At 41.8% G+C, this 20,369-nt stretch overlaps 1 protein-coding gene across 1 annotated transcript; it reads right to left on the bottom strand.

Moving 5' to 3' along the window:
* Window positions 1-530: 530 nt before the first annotated feature.
* On the bottom strand, window positions 531-19,690 carry nup160 (nucleoporin 160). Its single transcript, XM_049573950.1, has 34 exons — window positions 19,586-19,690; window positions 18,048-18,156; window positions 17,501-17,711; window positions 17,082-17,304; window positions 15,065-15,258; window positions 14,648-14,884; window positions 13,967-14,064; window positions 13,523-13,607; window positions 13,164-13,232; window positions 13,000-13,083; window positions 12,290-12,460; window positions 12,087-12,186; window positions 11,762-11,927; window positions 11,482-11,615; window positions 11,223-11,383; window positions 10,941-11,077; window positions 10,671-10,741; window positions 9,485-9,635; window positions 9,260-9,329; window positions 8,839-8,937; window positions 8,633-8,752; window positions 7,797-7,892; window positions 7,526-7,620; window positions 7,243-7,339; window positions 5,505-5,610; window positions 4,562-4,722; window positions 4,366-4,426; window positions 3,761-3,871; window positions 3,277-3,400; window positions 1,872-1,973; window positions 1,550-1,691; window positions 1,310-1,435; window positions 983-1,078; window positions 531-792 (listed from the first exon to the last, which is right to left on the bottom strand). The coding sequence occupies exons 1-34, from the start codon at window positions 19,674-19,676 to the stop codon at window positions 712-714; spliced, it is 4,179 nt and encodes a 1,392-aa protein (XP_049429907.1). The 5' UTR covers window positions 19,677-19,690; the 3' UTR covers window positions 531-711.
* Window positions 19,691-20,369: the final 679 nt, after the last annotated feature.

The raw sequence follows: 20,369 nt of genomic DNA, 5'->3' as shown, positions 1-20,369 counted from the left end.
AATATGTCATAAAAATACATAAACACATTGTATACGTAATAAAAAAAATATTGCCAATTTCAGTGGAGAACTGTGGAGTTTGATGTGAAAATAAAATGAAAAAGACATTTTGTTTTATGTGTGCAATTTTTTTTTACCTCAGTCATATCCTGGCTACATAAGATGGCACTCATTAAAACTGAGATCCCAGGATCTAAAGTCTGAACATGTGCATGTGTGTCTACTGTTCATGTATGTGTCGGTGCATTTAATAGCTGTACTGGAGCTTTTGGATGTATCACATGATTTTCCTCAGTAGATGTGTTGGTGCTCTTGGAAGTGTTTAAACTGTGATGCCAACATTGATGTGAAGTCCTGAAAGTGCTCCTAAAAATGGAAATTAAACAACTGAGTCTGCTGACGAAGATCGTGTGATATGGTCAAAAGCTCCAGAACAGCTACTGAGAGGACTCTGAGGTGAGATTTGTTTTGTCTAACTCAACACTCGTATCCACAAATCAGTGAATCATGTAAATCGACGACAGACTCGATGAAATGCAAGAAAACACTTTAATTTTATTCTGATGGAAAACATGACGAGTACAAATTATTATAAAAAACTTAACACAAACAGCTGATTTACATCTTTGACCACAAAACACTGGATTTATTTACATCATCAGTTTTAATGTTTCAGCTCCCTGATTGATCGGAGTGACCTGATGAGGATTATCAAGCCACAAGTCTTCGTTTGGTCGTCTGCTCCACCAGTTTGTGATAATCGTCCAGTTTGTCTCGAACTTTATTATAAATCTGAAACGAGACGACGACAGGGTTTCATTAGTACAGACGGAGTGAGGCACTGCTGCCCGGCAGGTCGTAGGTTCAGCTCCCCAAGATCACTTAGTATTAATTATGTTTCCACATGGAGCAATCACAAGCTTCTCTAAGTGTAAACAGGAAGTGATGCAGTGAGATGTAACAGGAAGTAAAGATGACTCACGCTACTGTTGGTCTGCGTCTCATTCAGAGTCTGCAGCAGCTGATCGATCGATGTGTACGGCAGCCAGACTGAAGACGACGTCGCTGACAGAGGCCTCTGAAACACATGCACACACACAAAATTATTCACTTACAGCTTGTATTAACATACTTTTTTTCCTTTGTGGTCATCTCCTTTTGTTCTTTCTGTGTTTTATATTGCTTGTTTTGGAGTTGAATATTTTTGAAATCATATTTTTGTTCTATGTGTCTCTTAGATATGCTGCCGCCTATCTTGGTCAGGAGTTTTTTAATCTCAAGAGGTAATAAATAAAAATAAAGTTCTTACCTCTATTCCAAAATACTGGTGTCCTTTCCCGAGCAGAGCGTCCACATACTCCAACACCAGCTCAGCTGCAGCGTCCAGGAGGTCATAGTTCAGGTAGAGACGCAGCAGAGACGCGGCATCCACACCCTGTAACAGACACAGTTGCATCATTGAAAAATAACCTCGCCAGGCAACAAACACAGCTGCATTGATGGGAAATTAAGCCAAACCATCCCTCTTCCCTGTTGATTGAACTCTCACCTTGTAAGACTTGACGAGCCAATCAGGCAGAGGGACACCATGTGACAGCAGCTTGTTGATGACACATCGGTGGTGTTGTCCGTTAGCAGAGGGATACCTGTCCAGGTAAGAGGCCAGCAGCCGCCACGCCTCATCTGTGGCACTGTACACAGAGAAAGAAACCAAAGAGGACAAGAAGAAACTGGATTACTCTGATACTGAAGAAAACTTAAAAACATGATGATTCTTTCTTCTCTGATTTTTAATGTTTGAGTCCTCCTCATGACACATTACCATGAGATGAATATAAATGAGCTCATAAATGGATGGATAAAAATCAAACCTGGACTCTTTGGTGTTGACGACAGATGACAGCTGATTAGCAGCCAACCAGCTCCAAGCTTCATTGTGAGACTCCTCCCCCCCAAACTGAAGCTTAATGCACCTGAAAAAACAACAAAAAAAAAAGACATGTTTCAGCACAAAGTCACTTCTTGTTTATTCATTCTATCAGACAGCAGCTGAGTCTTTTAATCTCAATATGTTTCAGAGGCCAAATCCAGCTTTGGGTCCCAGAGGTGCTACAAGAGCTCTACTTTGTTCACCACATCTGTCTGCTTCAGCCTAAAGGCAGCTTTGATGTATGCCTATGAAGACACTGGTACTGTCCTCAGTTGCTGCATTAAGACCCGTTTCCACCAAACACTTTCAGTATGGTACCTTTGGAGCCAACAGTAACCCTTCAGACATGGTACCTAGACCCTAGTGTTTCCACCTTAAACAGTACTCTTAAATGTGGGCAGGGTTGTTGTCACTCACTGCTCCGTCCAGCACTCACTGGATTTCCTTCTTTATCAGTCTGCACCTTGTTTATCGTCCACAGAACGAGGCTGCACGCCAACGTTTTCAGAACAAAATAGAACAGGCTGCAGTGAGAGTCTCTCTCCATGGGATATTTAAAAATAGCAGGTTTGTGCTTTTAGTCCTTCTCAGGCAAGCTCAGGGGTTTAGTGTTGCCGTAGCCCACAGGAATGACGCTGTGGTCGAGATTAATCTTCATACTGAGACAAGTTGAAGTTTCATTTGGTGGTTCAAATATATCGCTAATTGATGCGAGTGGGAGTGTATTTTATATTAGGTGCATCACCGCAAGAGGGCACTATCACCCTGGTAATTGTTCCCATTCAGAAAGAAATCTACTGCAGTGCCTTTAAATCCTGCTGATCTACTAGTTTATCTATTCTATTATTGTACATCTTCCCACTCTGTTGTTCAATCAATCAATCAATCAATCAATCAATCAATTTTATTTATAAAGCCCAATATCACAAATCACAATTTGCCTCACAGCGTTTTTTCCCCCCCTTTAACGGGGGAAAAAAAAACATTATGATCAGTTGTAACATTATTATTGTATGATAATTATGTACTAATATTGACAGCTTACATTCTTATTTGTTCTGCTCTCTATAGCCCACACCTTCCTGTTCCTGTAACCTTTAATGAGAGTTTCAGCAATAAATTCGTAGACAGACATTCCTGCCCCCCCGTGTTCTGACCGTCACTCCACAGAGACAGTCACATAGTGTTTCCTGAGGCCGCCATTTCCTATCCCCTATCCAAACACTGTTTTTGTTTTTTTTCTCTCTGGGCAGAGATTTGTTAAAAATAATGTGTGTCAATGGGATGGTTTTTCTTTTAACGAAATAGAAAAACCTGTCCGTGTGTCTGTTTGTAAAATGACTTACTTGAAGGTCAGACCCTCGAAGACTGGAGTCAGGTTCAGTTTAAAGGTTTGACAGACGGACAGAGCCGAGTCAAACAGTCCTGTTTGGACCAACAGAGCCACCATCTCCACTGCTGAGGCACTGCCTGCAGACACACACACATGCAGACAGTGAGGGGGTTGGTCAATGTACTTACATACAGTATGTATAAACATCTGAACAGCTGCAACAGACATTATTTATATTATCAGTTATCTGCTGATTAATTTCAATTTGGCAGGAAAAAAGGAAAAATGTATTAAATAATCTCAGTCAACAGTAACGTCGTTTATATAATATTTAACATTCAACTGGGAAAAAAAAAAAAAAAAAAAAAAATCATTTTCTCCAGATTTCTCCAGGCCTGGAAAACAACATTTATAAATTCCAGGCCCTCCTCCAGAGAGACTGTTGTGTTAAAGGTGTAGAAGGTGTGGGTGTAGGTGATTAAGGAGTCCTGGCTCACCAGCGATGGCAGCAGAGGGGGGGTGGTGCTGGGCGAGGGTGAGGCGGCTGCGAGACAGGATGTACTCCTTCTCGAGGTCCTTGAGTTCCAGGATGTCGACCTGATGTTTGACTGCAGGAGGAAACACAAACAGCAGAAGAAGAAGGGTCAATTGATGTCCACTTCAATTCAATCATTAGGACACATTATGTCCTCGTCCAGTAGGGGGCAACATCTCACTGTAAACCACATGTACTGAGGACTTCCTGTTTAACATGAGTCAACTCAACAGAAAATTCCAGTTAACTGTTTAAAATTTGACTCTTTTTAGATTTTATTATGATTATGACTAATGGTCATTAATAACTAGATTTAAAAAACCTTTATAAACTTTGTTTAAACTGTTTTAGTTGTGATTGTTTTTAAATATACTTTAAAAACACTTCTTGTAAGCTAATTACCATCCTGCTTCTTTTACTCTTAATCACTTTGTGACTCTGTTCAGAAAAGCATCATAATAATTATTATTAGTGTTATAATAAAGGCTCTGATGATCCAGCAGAGCAGTCAATGTCTGTCTACCGTCGGTTTGCTAATAAAGCTTTGTTAAAGACAGATGATGTCACCTGGTTCAGAAGAAAACTCTCCGTCAGCGTTTCTCTTTGGAGACGCTCCTGGACGCTCGTACTGCAACAAACAAACACAGCTTCACTTACACCAAGCAGACTCAGAACAAAATATATATTAACACGTTTGTGTATATAGATTCATATACTGTGCGTGTGTGTGTGTGTGTGTGTGTGTGTGTGTGTGTGTAAGTACCACAGCTCCTGAGGCTGGCTGGACGATCCAGGCGTATTCGGGTCTGATGAGGCGGAGACAGTTGAGAGCAGCCAGGTAACAGTTCACCTGCTTCTGAAGGCCAAGACGAGTCCGAACCTCTCGACCAAGACGCATCCCGAACTCGAACATCACCGTCCCCGCTACAGACACACACACACACACACGAAGTTTATTCAACATGTCTGTAAACACATCTGAATTATAAAACACAACAGGGTCAAAATCCTTTCCATTTCCTGTGTGACTGATGTGAAATGACGTCAAACTAAACTCAAGTTTTTCCATAAACTGAAAATGTTTTTTAAATAAAGACTGGTAAGTTTGTGTTTCTGTGAATAATCAAATAAATTAAAGATGAATTAAATTAAATCAAACTTTCTGCAGTTTGTCACATTTACTCTGAGATTCAGTTTGTTCATCTACAGCAGTCTTTACCTAAGTTAGGGTCGCCACACAAAACAGGTCACGAAACGTTTTTTAATGCTTTGATATGAAAATTAATTTCCTCATTACAATGGAAGGAGAGTGCTGTTTTTGCTGCGCTGGTGTGATCAGCTCAGATGATGCTTCACCACAGACATTTGAAATGCAAAGGAGCGGCATGAGTGTTTTTACAGAGGAGAGTCAGTCGTGTTCATTTGTGCAGCATTTGAATCATTTGTTTCTCGTGTCTGTTAGTTGTTGACTTGTGTGTTGCTGCTAGATAATGTCACTTGTCAGCGTTAGCCACGATTGCAGACATTATTTTGCTCCAAAGGGAACTATTCATACACATTTTAACTGTATAGTTTGATGTGTTCTTAGTCAGTAGAGATGTTATAGAAATTCATGATGTATTATGTAAGTTTGGGTCCCTGAGGAGACACCAAATTTCTCTTTTAGGGCTCAACTTAAAAAGTTCCTCATTAACCCTTTTGTTTACCTTTCCTGTAGTTGTGTCTGTTGATGTGGAAGGCGTACAGCAGCTCGTAGTAGTTATGAGCCAGCAGGTCCAAACCTCTGGCTCGAGACTCGATGATACTGACGACCTGATGGCGACATGAAAGTTAACCCTTCAGTTAACAACACAACAGTTAACGACAAAGACACAACAGTTAATGATACAACAGTATGAAAATTTTAACCCGTTCAGATCCCCTGTCCGAATCAATGGACAAAACTTTCAAAGACTAGTGGGATGTCTATAGGCCAATCACTGTGTTCCACATCATCTAAAGTGGACCGCTGTAGAGCCACGCCCCCCCTTTTTTTTACAAGCATGGCCGACAGTGAGGCAAAGAGGAAGTACAAGGCACGTTTCAGTAATGTGTTTAAAGTAAACATGAGATGTTATATTACTTATACATGTCAAAAAAATCATATAAAAGACTTTTCATAGCTTTTACTGAGGATTATTTAAAAAATATCTATCCACTGGAACCAGGGGCGACTGCTCTGAGACAACAAGGGAGGCTGAACCTCCCCTAAAATTTCATAGAATGGTTAAACATGCACTATTGAATTTACATTAAAATATGAATTTACATTGCATTAAACGTGTGCTAGGATGCGTTTCACATCATGACTAAGATCAAATGTCAGCTGTTTATCACCAGTTTTCAAACGCGACCTCCCTGTCATACATTCTCATGTCAGCATGCGGAGCCTCCAAGCATTCCTATGAGACAGCGCTGAGCAGGTTTTTTTCATGCAGCAAAGCAAGACAGTCATTGGATAAATGCGACAAAATCGTCACTTCCAGGGAGGCTCAGCTTCCCTGGGACCTAATGGAGCAGTAGGCGGGAGAGAACGCTCGGTGTATGCATGATGATTGGAGGAACTGTCTAAAAGGCTGAACCCCTTTGTGACTGACAGCACTTCACATTTCGAGCTCAGTCCCATGTGGATATTTGCGAGTGGAGTCTTCTGACAGAGTGCCTTTGAGGTGTGTGTTGCTGTGGTTCTAAGGCATGAGTGTGGTTGAAAAACGGCTTCAATTAAATGTTCCTTTTATAAGTTACTGCCTCGCTACAATAGGACAAATTTTATGATGTAAACTTAAAGTGAGCTTCCCCTGTGTGAAAGACCAGCAGCCGCCACTGACTGGAACGGATGGTGAATCTGAATGTCAGATAATGAACAGGCAAATACTGTTAAAATAAGGAAATACTGTTCTGATTTGATTTTCTAATGATAGAATCAGCTTATTATGCATCCTATTGATCATGTACACAGAATATTCATCTCAAGAGGTTTTGAGGTTCATGATGACAAATACAATACAAATTGTACGTGGAATGTGTTTATTCATTGACATGAGTTAACCATTACTGAAAATGAATGAACTTGCGTTTTTTGGGAAAAAAAAAAAAAAAAAAAAAAAAGTCTGTTAAGACCATTTATTGTCATTTTTACTATCAGGTGGTTTCTGCGTTCAGATTCTTCATCCTTTGTAATGGACACGTAATTTACAATCCTAATAAAATACATAAATAAATTGGCATTTAGAGCAGAAATCTATTATTACAATATTTTTTTGTGTGTTTGGAACATAATGGGATTCTGAACGGGTTGACACATTTTAGATTTCAGTTTGACACGTGTGTGCGTGACCATACTATTAATCTGACTGTATGAGCTGATTGTAATCTGATCGTGTAAGTGTCAGGTGAAGGTTTTACCTCATCGTGCAGGTTGACGTAGGAGAACTGGACTAAATCCTGGAGCTGGGAACGTTCACACAGAACCACCACCAGCTGACGGAGACAATCCAGCTGCCTGTGACAACAACATGAAACATGTAAATACAATTATTCTATACGGAGGAGAAAGAACTGTTCACCAGAATGAAAATGTATCAAACTCTCATTTTTTTATATTACTCATGTCTAAATACATATAAACATACTTACATTTATGTGTGTAAGTGTGTGTGTATAAATGTATGAGTGTACATATACATACATGCTGCTGTCTGGGTTCTGTGTGAGCGCTTCGTAAGCTTCACTGTTGTGTCCGAGATCCAGGTGGTGCTTGAATATTCGAGTCCACAGAGCCGCCTGGAGACAGATTCATATTTATATACTGAACTAAAACAGCAATATGTAGAAACAAACAACATAAGCTTAAAACACACACACATATAGTTTTCATGTGTACATAATGATCCTGAGAGGGACGAGGTATTTTATGTGTCAGAGGCACAAACACACTATAAAGGTCATGATAATGTTACCTGACTGTTGACGTCATTGACGGCCTCCGTTATGGCCAGAGAGGCCAACTGGATAACCAGCTCAGGTAGACCCACATCCTCCAACAGCCGCAGCACCTGAACACACACAGTTTTAGTGCTGTGAACATGATTACTTCAGGGGTTTATCCCAATATCCCTCCTTGACTCCTGCATCCTCCATCCTCGATCACTTGACCCGGAAACTGATTGAGACTCGCCATCTTAAAGGACGTCTCAATACGTTAAATGCGCTCAGAGGAGTCAAGGAGTCAAGTAGGGAGGAGGCTTACAGAGGGAAGGGAAGCGAGGATACACGAGTGCAGCCTTCGTGGAAGTCTTTTACCGACAGACAGATAAGAGATTAAACTCAAGTGAATCACTCGCCATTTATTTAAAAACCTGAGCAACAAAAGGACCACAAACATTCTTCATTTATTAGAAAGATTTTTCTCCTCGTGATCTGTTATTTCCCCCGTCAACTTTTTTATTGATACAATTAAATGTCTGTCTCTCTGCTAGAAACTCTTTTACATCAGCGATCATCATTTCCATTCAGTCACACGTGAGGCTGATCATTCCTGAGTGCCTGGTTGGTGGGTTTCATAATTTCAGCTTTGTTTTAATAAAGCCGACTGACAGTGGGTCCAACTGTAATCACCTACCGCCGTCACCTGGAATGAACGTCATAGCGCTTCTCTAAAGGCATATTTCCTTTTTTTTCTCTCCTCGCGTCTCATCCTCACATCTCTCCCCTGCGTCTTATGAGGGCAAAGCTAAGATGCAAGTGAAGGACACGTGGATGCGAGATCAGGTATCAGGATGAACCCAAGGGGTACCTTGTTGTAGTACTGTAATCTGGGGGTGGATGCAGCCTCCTCGTCGTCAGTGCCCGTCAGTCTCATCAGGAACTCCTCCTTCTCCACCTCCGTCGCCGCCTCCTGGAAACACTGCAGAGCCTGAAGACAAAACAACAACAGAGTCAACAGATGTGTGGAGCCACAAACACAGATACAATGTCCAGGTGTGGTTTGTGCTGACTCACCTCCTGGCCCTCCCCGTTGGCCAGGTAACACTGACCCAGCACGAAGCGACAGGATCCGATGTTCACCTGACACCAGGGACCAATCAGCCGCACGTACTCCTGCAAACACAGACGCACAGGTGGGATTTACCTGAGACGCTCCTTCTGAACAACACTTATAACAGACCAGTCTGATGTGTGCACAGGTGTGTGTGGTTATTCTGTAGCAGCCAGCTGTTCATGTGTGATGTAATGAAGGTAAACACAGCAAACAGTTTGTGATGTCACTGCACTCTGTGGCAGCTCTCCTCCAATCTGAGGCTTCAGATTTATCATCGTGTGTGTCCTTTCTGCAGAGATTTATTCCTGATTGAGTGTTGAGACAAGGATGAAGACATCAGCTTCTTGTGATGAAGAATATAATAAACACAGTCAAACCCACCTGCAGCTGTGTATACTGACAGTTGGTCATCAGACACTCAGGAAACTGGAAACCAGGGTTACTGGGCCAACTGGGAGACAACGGTTAAGATTCAAGAACCACAGAGCACTCATGAATACAGGAAGTCACCGGAAAAAACACATGTAAACGTTTATTTATTGCCATCCCAAGTGTGTGTGAAAAACAAACATCTGTTTAGTGTGTTGTCAGGTGTATGAAGGATACAGCAGCTGAGCGAGCAGGTTGACCACGCTGGAGATCATGTGACTCCAGTGGAGCATAGAGTTACTCTGCTGCTGAGAGTAAATCTGAGAGATGATCGTCTTCCTGGCCACAGTCTGGTAGAAGAGCTCCACCACCGTCTGAGGGCTCAACACTGATGAGAGACGGAGGGTACTGTTATCACATCATACACACACCGAACATCATATCAGGCACTATTATAACCTCATACACACACTGAACATCATGTTCGACACCATTATTACCTCATACACACAGTGAACATCATATCAGGCACCATTATTACCTTATACACGCTGAACATCATGCCGGGTCCTAAAACTACCTCATACACACCAAACATCATGTCAGGCACTATCATTACTTCATACACACAGTGAACATCGTGCTGGGTACTATTATTACCTCATAGTTACTGAACATCATGTCAGGCAGTATTATTACCTCATACACACACCAAACATCATGTCCCGCACTTTTCTTACCTCATACACACTGAACATTATGTCAGGCAGTATCATTACCTTATACACACAGTGAACATCATGTGAAGCACTATTATTAACTCATACACTCTAAACATCATAGCAGGTACTAAACTTACCTCATACACAGTGAACATCATACCCAGTACTAATACTACCTCATACACACCAAACATCATGTCAGGCACTATTATTACCTCATACACTCTGAACATCTTGTCAGGCACTATTATAACCTCATACCCACTAAACATCATATCAGGCAATATAATTACATCATACAAACACTGAACACCATGCTGGGTACTATCATTACCTCATACACACTGAACTTCACATCAGACATTACTATCTCATACGTACTGAACACCATCTCAGGCACTACTATCACTGTATACAACAGTGACCATCATGTGAGGCACTATTATTACCTCATACCCACTAAAAATCCTATCAGGCAATATAATTACTGAACATCGTTCTGGGTACTTTTATTACCTCATACATACTGAACACCATCTCAGGCACTACTATCACTGTATACAAACAGTGGCCATCATGTGAGGCACTATTATCACCTCATATATTCATGTGATTTTTTTTCTGTCTTGTTTAGAGTTTAGTTAATTAGAAGTGAATGAAATCAGGAGTGATGATGCCGATGTGAGTTCAGTGTCTCTGACCTGATCTGTTGGTGGAGAGGGCTGGAGAGTCGGACAGCTCCAACACTGTGAGGTGCTGCAGGTTGGCGTCTCTGCAGGAGGTCAGAGGTCAATTAACTTACATCTCTACATTTATACATGTGTTTCAACTTTATGTTACTTCCTGCTCACATTTTATTTTACAAAAATCCACTTTTAGGTGCACAGTTAAAGTGATACCTTGCCGGCTACAACCATCTTTGTATCGTATGTGTGTACTAGTACACAGCTTGTGTACTTGTGTGTACTTACATGATATCCATGGGGACAGAGGAGGCCAGGCTCTGACTGATGTGTTTGAGGAGGTAATAAGAGGAGAGGAGGTGGGAGCTCCGGGGGATCAGGTCCTGCTGGAGCTGCAGCAGCTGAGCTCCCCCACCCAGAAACACCTGACATACAAACACACACAGTAAAAAAAAAAAAAAATAAAAATAAATAAAATACAATTTTAATGTAAAACAGTGACGGTCTTCATTTAAACTTTAAATTACAAAGAATGCTCGTGTGTGTTCAGGTATGTGTGTGTGTACATACGTTGTCTCCGAAGCGCAGGTAGAGTTTCTGCAGGATCAGCAGGTCTCTACAGAACAGAGCTCTAGTCATGGCCATGTGACAGACAGCCTGACAGACGACAGACACCGCTGAGCTGCTGCCGTACAGCTGAGACAGGCTGATCCTCACGTTCAGACTCTGACCTGTGAGACACAGAGCAGGGAGGACAAACACAAACAGGTCTATGATCTGAACCAGGAGTGTGTGAGGTCATTTCTCAGGTGAATCAGCTGTTTCCTACCAAGTGTGAGGGGTGCTTCTCCTCCGACCTCTGTCTCCGTCTCCAGGTCCATCTCCCTGAGCAGGGTCATCATGGCCGCCATGGGGTTACGAATGTCCTGTAGTTTGTTCTGGATGTCCTCGATCACGTTGTCACTGCAGCAAACACAATGTCACGTTAAATAAAACACCACTTTGATGTTTGTGCCAGCCCTTTGTTTGCTTCTGAAATAACTTCATCATATACATATGATTGTTATATTGTTTATGGTAAAGTGAGTGTCGCAGGTGAGCTGACTGACTTGTCATTGGAGAGCATGTTTTCCAGGACGAGATCAGCAGCCCTCTCAGGTGACTGCAGGTGTTCCAGAGCTTTCTCCATCTCATACGCCATCTCTCCAGATACTGCATCACTGACCAGCCGCAGACACTGAACCAGCTGCAGCACGTCCCGCCCCACCTCAGGGTCTGAGGACAACAGTAAAATAACATATATATCAGTGATAACACACACAGTTTACATAAAGTCTCAGTACGGCTCTCACGGTGGTTACAACAGTAAAATGAACATTATAAGGTTGTGTAAAGCTCCAGCAGCAGCTTTGCTGCTATAAAGGATGTAGTTACCTTCTGCGATGGGCGTCTCCTCCTCTGAGAACAGGTACTCATCATAAGACAGATACAAATGGTCCACAGCAAAACAAGGAAGGAGGAACGACACGAAACCCTGAAACACAGACAGACTCCACACTCACTTATTTAAGTTTCCATAGGTGTAGGAGCACCACCTGACCAGAGCACTGTCGATATGAGCAGGTACTGACACTCACCTTCTTCAGCAGACAGACCATGCTGGTGTGTTGACTCACAGTCAGACCCAGAGGCAGAGAAAGAGCCTCCTGGTACTGTAGACAGCAGGCGTAGAACTTGGACCAGAACTCCACCTGCAGCTGACGGTACTCCTCCTGAGAAAACTCAAACTCCGTCACGCTGCTCTGCAGCTGCAGGAAGACAGACAGGAGGAGGATAGACAGGAGGATAGACAGGGGGAGGAGTCCCAACAGGTGGATGGACGGGAGGACAGGCGAGAGGGGGATAGACAGGAGGAGGAAAGACAGGAGAAGGATAGATAAAATGAGGGACAGACAAGAGAGGGATAGAGAGGAGGAAGACAGAAAGACAGGAGGAGTGCAGATGGGAGGGGGTGGATAAAAGGTGCACAAACAGAAGGAGGATAGACAGAAGGAGGACACACATAAGGATAGAAAGGAGGATGACACACAGGAAGAGGATAGAGAAAAGAAGGAAAGATGGGAGGGGGTTGGCCAGGAGGAGAGAAAGGAGGAAGAAGAAGGAGGACACACAAGAGGAGGACAGATGGGAGGAGGAGGACAGACAAGAGGAAACAGAGATCACTGTCTGAACGGTCACCGCTTAATCATATTTAAGATTTTTAAAAGACGACACAACACTCAACAGTTTCCTTCTAGTGCTCTAAAAACAGCTGTAATAAAAACAGACCATGTCGGAGGTAAATTACCTCACTCTCCACAGCTACCGTCACCTCCTTCTTCAGACTGTCCCAGGACGGATCGATGATCCTCTCTGAGCCTCTGCGGTAAATCTGAAACACACAAAACACACATCGTTCATCAGCTACAACTAAATACACAAATGTTCTAACTACAGCAAGTAGTTTCTCACCTGTAGAGCTTTAACTATGGCTGAAGCTGTGAAGCGCAGAGGAGAGAAGAGAACCTCCAGGTATGTCTCCTGTTAACAAAAAACACATACTTTATTTAATCCAACAGTCAGAGCTGAGTAACCATGACAACACGTCATCAAATCTTTCTCACGTCAGGAGCTGAAACTACAGAATGTTAAACATTTCTGCCAAACTTAAATGAATATCAAATTAGTCGCTGATCATTTTGCCGTCAAACATCTACTTGATTACCTGATAATTGGTTCGAGCTCTCAGCTGCATCAAATCATTTCACTGATTATTGTGAAACTTGACTAATCATCTGTCCCCATGAGGAGGTCAGAGGTCACAGTCTTACCCTGGGGTCCTGGTCCTCTCCGATATGAACTTCTTCTTCAGGTGGAGGCTGAACAAACACCTGGTTCCACTGACCTGCTGTGTTACTGCAAACACACGCACCAACAGAGTGTGTATTAGTTATAATATTAATATGATGAACAGACAGTTTAAATCTGGATCAGGCTGCTGCGACAGTACGACGCTCACAGCTCAGTGTTTGACTGTCAGCTCACTGTCAGCTGATCAAACAACAAGGATGCATCCGACTCTTTTATTTTGTCTTTTAACTTCCTGCTCCTGGTGAGGTATAAGTCTTAAAGGGACACACGGTTATTGAGGTCTATGTCTTACGTCCTGCCCAGAGGCATCAGTCCAGTGTGAATGGAGCGTAAGTCTTAGTGAGCTTGCTTCATGTAATGACCATCAACACTTCAGTTCGGAAACCATTCATGTGACGACTTACTGTTCAAAGTTGATGTATTTGACCACAGTGGAGTTGGAGTCGTCCACCCAGACGCCCCAGATGTCTGTGGAGGTCAAAGCGAAATCCACCAGAGTCTCCTGTTGACAGACACGCCATAGTTTAATATAGTTATTATTTTCAGTCAGGGCTGCCCCTGAAAGTCCAAGATTTAAATCATGAGTCATAAACGTCTCAGTCAAAAGAGTTCATGTCCAGATGCAGAGTGAGCGCTCCTCTCTTCCACAGTGAGTCTGGAGGACGACTGGACAAACACACAGAGAGCTTGAAAATGGATGCCGAGAGATTTAACTCTGTTTTATGAAACGTGTGCTCAGTCCACAAGATTGTGGAAATGAAGGACTTACAGCGACTTTGTTTAAAACTTTTAACGCAGTCGGACTATGTTTACGAGCACAAGAGTTCAGCGAGCCACCGAAGGACCGCCCTGCGGATTTACTATTGGTGCTGCAACGTAGGGAGTTTTTTAAACTCTGAAATTGTATCCGCCTATCTAAACACAAAATCAGCGAGGAAGACATCAGTCTTTAGTTAAGCAAAGCGTCTAAAGACTGACTTGTGAGTCTAGGTCAAATGTCAACACTGATCAAAAGTGTCTGTAAATTCTGTTAATGTGAACTCTGCTGAAGTACTTCAGTATATTAATTTACTGTAGTTTCTAACCTGTGTGGTAAAGACAGAGGAGATGTGGTCCAGGCTGTAGCGGTTGTTGTCGGTGGCAACGAGCTGCAGGACGGTGAACTGTCCTCTCTGAGGTACGGCCAGGTAAACGCACAGACAGAGGCCGGTGTTGGAGGAGAAGGCCAGCCTTAGACGGTGACCCTGACCGGACAGACGCTTCACTCCTCTGCAGGCCGGCATGTATTCCAACATGTCGGCCTCCAGCAGACACGCCTGATCCTGATGGGGAAATAATGATGCAGCACTTATTATCAGTATCATTAACATCAAGTACTTCTGACATCACCTGTATCTATTAGAGGAGAAACAGAACACAGTCATGGTTCAGTACAGCAGAAAAATATAACGTTAATTTTGAATTAAGTGATTGTTTTGATTTGTATGTCTATGTGATCTCACCCTGAAGGACCACATGCGCAGTTTGTGGTCGTGACAGAGAGCGAAGATGAAGGAGTCTTCCTCCAGCTCTCTGACAGCCAGACTGAGGGCCAGGTCAGCCGGACTCTGCTCCCCACGGATCGCTGTGGGCATCCAACCGGACAACCTCTGCATCATGGAGCTCCTCTTCAGCTCCACCACCGACACACTGCTGCCTGCACCACACACACACACACACACACACACACACACACACACACACACACACACACACACACACACACACACAGAGTTTACAAACAGTGACTTATGATGAATGATGATGATGATGAATAAGTCAGTAAATTTGTCGCTGGACACCTCTTTATAATAAAGTCATGAGAAGGTCTGAAGAGTTACAACATCTAGTGAGAAACTTGTCAAGTTGGCGACACTGAGATCAACATCACTAATCTGCCAGAAAATTAGTTCGTTTTACCCAGTCCATCTTAACTCAACCACATATAATCCATTACACAGGCACTGGTAAAGCTAATTCCATGACTCTCCCAAAACCTTCAAGGTTTATGGATGTTTCCAAATCTTCTCCAGGCCCGGAGATTCCTTTTTATCAAATTCCACAAGTTTAAAAGGGTTTTAATGATCATATGAACCCTGAATAACTGGCTCAATATCCATGAGGATAAGAATCATTGTTCTTATTACATTAGAATTAGCTGTTTATATCTACCTAGGAAGCATGTCCTCAGCTACAGAGATTGCAACCCGCCATGTTTCTACAGTAGCCCACAACAGACAACTCAAACACTGGCTCTAGATAGGGACATTTATGTTTTCATGTCGGTCACCGTAGTTAGCAGCTCCTCTGCAATAAGCAGCATCCACCAGTTTCTCTGTGAAACTTAAATGTTTTTACTGGTTTACCGTTTGGTTTTTTTGGAGAGGTAGAGACCTCTATGGATAACTCAGCTCCAAGAAAAAACCTAATGAATGCCTGGATCCAAAATAAGGTGAGCATACATGAAGTTGTCAAAGAAAAAAGCAGAACACACTAAAGATGCTGAGCTATCCGTCTGTCTCCCAAGAGCCAAACCGTGTAAAAGAAACACTGTTTGGTAATGTTAAACTTATTTATTTAGTGTTTTCAACTGTTTTAATCACCTGTTCTAAGGATGTCAAAAGTTAACCATTGATCGGTTAACCAGCAAGAATATTTTTTGCCGATTACACATCAGTCTACAGGGCAATTTTGCTACTCTCCAGTTAACTGCACTGCGCACAGTTAAAAAGGGAGGCTAGCTAGTAGCACCGTGCATTCAGCCATTACTGCTAGTAACGCCATCCTGACCCAACAGCATTGCTGCAGAAAAATTGTGTCCATCCTCCGGTCTGTCCCCAGCTCGTCCCGGTGAATATGTGGCTCAATTTCATGTCTTTTGTTTCCTTAAAAATTAACCAGTTAGTCACAGGTGAATGGGTGTTGGCCTAACAAAAGAAAAATTAACTGAAATTGACATCCCTAAACTGGTCCATTTATTTTGGAGAGGGAGAGACTTCTAGTGATGATTTGGCACCTGGTAAACCATTTTTTTCCCCATTTTAACCAGGAGAAGTTTCAGCTGGTTTGCAATCTTCAACACAACACACCAGAGCTTTAAGATGTGAGACCATGTGGGGACAATCTGAAAATGTTACGTCATGATTCTCCTGGCCAAAATAATTGAGATTCATGATGAAATGAAATATTCCAATAAATGATTCTGATCCTTTGTGATTTTTAAGTTTCTGTCTATGCAGCCTGTTCTTGCATCTTATTTTTGGTTTATTATTGTTGGCTACCCAGCAGTCTCTTTGCGTGCTGCTAGCCATCATATTCCAATCACTCCGGTAATGCAAATTCACCAACATCAACTTATTCTGACTATTTTTTATCAGTGCAAAAATTGTGTATGGTCCCTTATGAAATGGTGTAAAGTTGTCTGTGAGACCATGTTGGGACCACGCTGAGACCATGGTAGAGCAGCTCACTGGTCTTTACCTGGTGTGTCGTGAGGTGGCAGAGAGAGCACCATGATGCCTCCGGCAGGTGAAGCCAGGGCATAGTGAGCCTCTCCAGACTGACTGATCCAGGCTGTGGCGGTGCTGGGACTCCCCGTCTGTCCCACTGAGCTGGGGATGATGGCACTGTGAGACGGGTCCTCCAGACTCAGCTTCCCCACATCAGTGAAGATGGACTGCATGTGGAGCTCTGTCACCAACTCCTGAATAGGACACACACAGGAACGCATCTATTGTCATTACAACTGTTATCTAATGCAGTGTTTCTCAAATGAGTGCAAAACAGCTGAAAACACGAAAAAAAAGTAGCTGAAAAAAAAAGTGAAAACAGAAGTAACAAGATACGATCAGTAGTGCTGGGCGATAAACATTCTTGATAGGGGGTCATGGCTTACTCACACTGCGGTACATGCGTGTGGGATGGGGCAGCAGCAGTCTGTGGATGCTCTGATTGGTGCTGATGAGGATGATGACATTGTTGAGGGTCTCCTGGATGGTGACTCCTCCAGGCAGCACGGTGCAGTTGGACAACTTGAGTCTGACGGCGTTGTTGAGCAGGTTGGTGTCCAGAGACTGCTCCACCAGCTGTACCGTGTCACCTGACGTAGACCTGCAAACACACACACAGTCAGTGTCAACACACACACATTTATACATGACCCACACCATTACTACATTTACATGGACACTTATATTCCTCTAGTATTCCCAATATGATAATATGCTGAATTTGAGTTCATTGATTAAAAAATAAACTAACCGTCAACCGTCTCTGTTCAGAGTGGTGTCTATAACAATCGCTTGTTATTCAGGTATAACATATCGTTGAGTGCCATAATTGATCGATCAGGACAGAGTATTCAACAAATCCCTGTAATACAATATAATAATGATCGTTATTGTTAAATGGGGTGTGTGTGTGTGTGTGGACGCCGATGATCCTCACCAGTGAATGAATCTGTTGCTGGCGACAGACAGCAGCTTTCCACTCTCCTCATAATGAAACGCTCCAGCGCTGTCAGGAAACTTCACACCACCAGGAAGAGCACTCACACCTGCAAACAGGTAACACACACACACACTTATATTAATGCGTCACTCTGAGCAGTAGGACTGGGTGATGTGACAGCTAAAAAATAGACTCAATGAAGACAGACAGGATAACGGTAACACTTCCACCTAAACCAAGTGATGGGCTAATGAAATCAATACACTGAATATTAACCTGCAATCGCTATCAGCACCATCGACACAGTCCACAAACCCTCGAGTCAATCTCATGTTGTAAAATTATTTCTTCTGCAATTATATATTTCTCTTATTTGTGTATTTAAGTGGAATCATCAGTAAAAATGTGTAATGTTTAGAGGGCTGAAAATTATCTAAAATATCTGTAGATAAGACACCAATGTACCATCATTGTAATATTATATGAAAAATTCATATCGTGATACTTGTGATATTTTGACTTGTTATATTGACATCATACTGTTACCCACGGCAACAACAAGCATGGCTTTAAGTGAAAAAAAATTACCAAAATTATTTGTCTATTTTGTTTCACTTATTTATCATATCGTTATTGCAAAAATACCCTGAAATATTGGGATATTATTTTAGGACCATACTGCCCACCCCTAAAATATGTAACTAAAAAATAATATCTTATCATCAGATTTACAAAACTGGATGTAATTTCCTTTGGGATTAATAATCTACATGAGAGGAACAAGACAGGCTTCACCAACCCAGTTACATTACTCTAATATTACACAGAGTTTGGTGTGTGTTCATGCTTCATGTTTTAGAGAATGTGTGTGATCAAAGATAATGGTCCTGGGAAGTTTCCATAAAGTAACTAAGTACATTTACTCAGGTACTTCAATACAAATGTGACACACTTCCTTAACTTAGCGTTTCATTTTCCGCTACCTTATACTTCTACTCCTCTACATGTCAGCAGGAAATGCTGTACTTTTTACTGCACTAACGTTACATTTATCTGACAGCTTCAGTTACTTTACAGCCCACATTAAGATAGACATGATACAGTACAAATCTACTCAGTCCTGTACAAAGTATCTAAACTTGGCTCCTCATTAACCAACTACTACTAACGTTACTATCGCTATTACATTTATTATCGTTAGTTAATGTGATGTAGTTCTGCCGAGTGTAACGCTACCGGCTAAGTAACGTTAGCTGAAGCTAATGACAGAACACCTACAGACAGGTGTGTCACCTGCTCACGAGCTAACGGCGGTGAATGTGACACATTCGGGTGTTTTCTGGACACAAACAACAAACACACACTGACAGTCTACATTAGCATGTACGGCTAACGTTACCCAGCCAGAGAGTTAGCGGTGCTAGCTGTTGTTAGCATGTCCTGACAAGTTGGGACAGAGTACAGATGAATAATATATATAATCTATAATATAAACATATCAGAGGACACGAAGCTGTACGGAGGAGAAACGTTACCTAGGTTTACTGTCACTTCTCGAAACCTGTGCAGAGTTTCCCTCTCAAAGCCACAGATTTCCATGAAGCTGCGCTCCAACACAGCCGCCATCTTTCTTTACCGCGTGCGAGAGTGACGTCAGGGGGAGAGAGGCCGCGCGCTGCCTTTCAAACATTTAAAGAGACAAGACACCGAGACACCGGCAGGAGAACACTTGTAGAAGATCAAGCTCAGCATGTATGTTACATGTGTTTTAACATGTATTTATAATAAAGTAACATTTATTTTAAACATGTGCTTATATGTATAATATAACGTGTGTTAAACGTATGTGATATAATAAGGTAACATTTATTTTAATGATGTGTTTACATTTATGATAATGTAACATGTGTTAAATGTGTGTTTATATTTATAATAAAGTAATATGTGTGTTCAACATGTTTATATTTATAATGTAACATGTATGTTAAATGTGTGTTTGTATTTATAATAAAATAACATGTATGTTTAACATGTGTTCATATTTGTAATAGTAACATGTGTTAAACATGTGTTTATATTTATGATAAATATGTGTATTAAATGTGTTTATATTTATAATGTAACATGTTCATATTTATGATAATGTAACATGTGTGTTTGACATGTGTTTATATTTATAATAAAGTCACATGTATGTTTAACGTGTTTATACTTACAATAAAGTAATGTTCATTAAACGTGAATTTATTTTTCTAATAAAGTAACGTGTGATAAACATGTGATTATATTTATAATAAAGTAACATGTGTGTTAAACATG

Source organism: Epinephelus fuscoguttatus, linkage group LG4 (genome assembly GCF_011397635.1).
Source record: "Epinephelus fuscoguttatus linkage group LG4, E.fuscoguttatus.final_Chr_v1".
Taxonomy (NCBI): Eukaryota; Metazoa; Chordata; class Actinopteri; order Perciformes; family Serranidae; genus Epinephelus; species Epinephelus fuscoguttatus.
The sequence above is the reverse complement of the archived record's forward strand: the minus strand, read 5'-3'. Positions and strand labels throughout refer to the sequence as shown.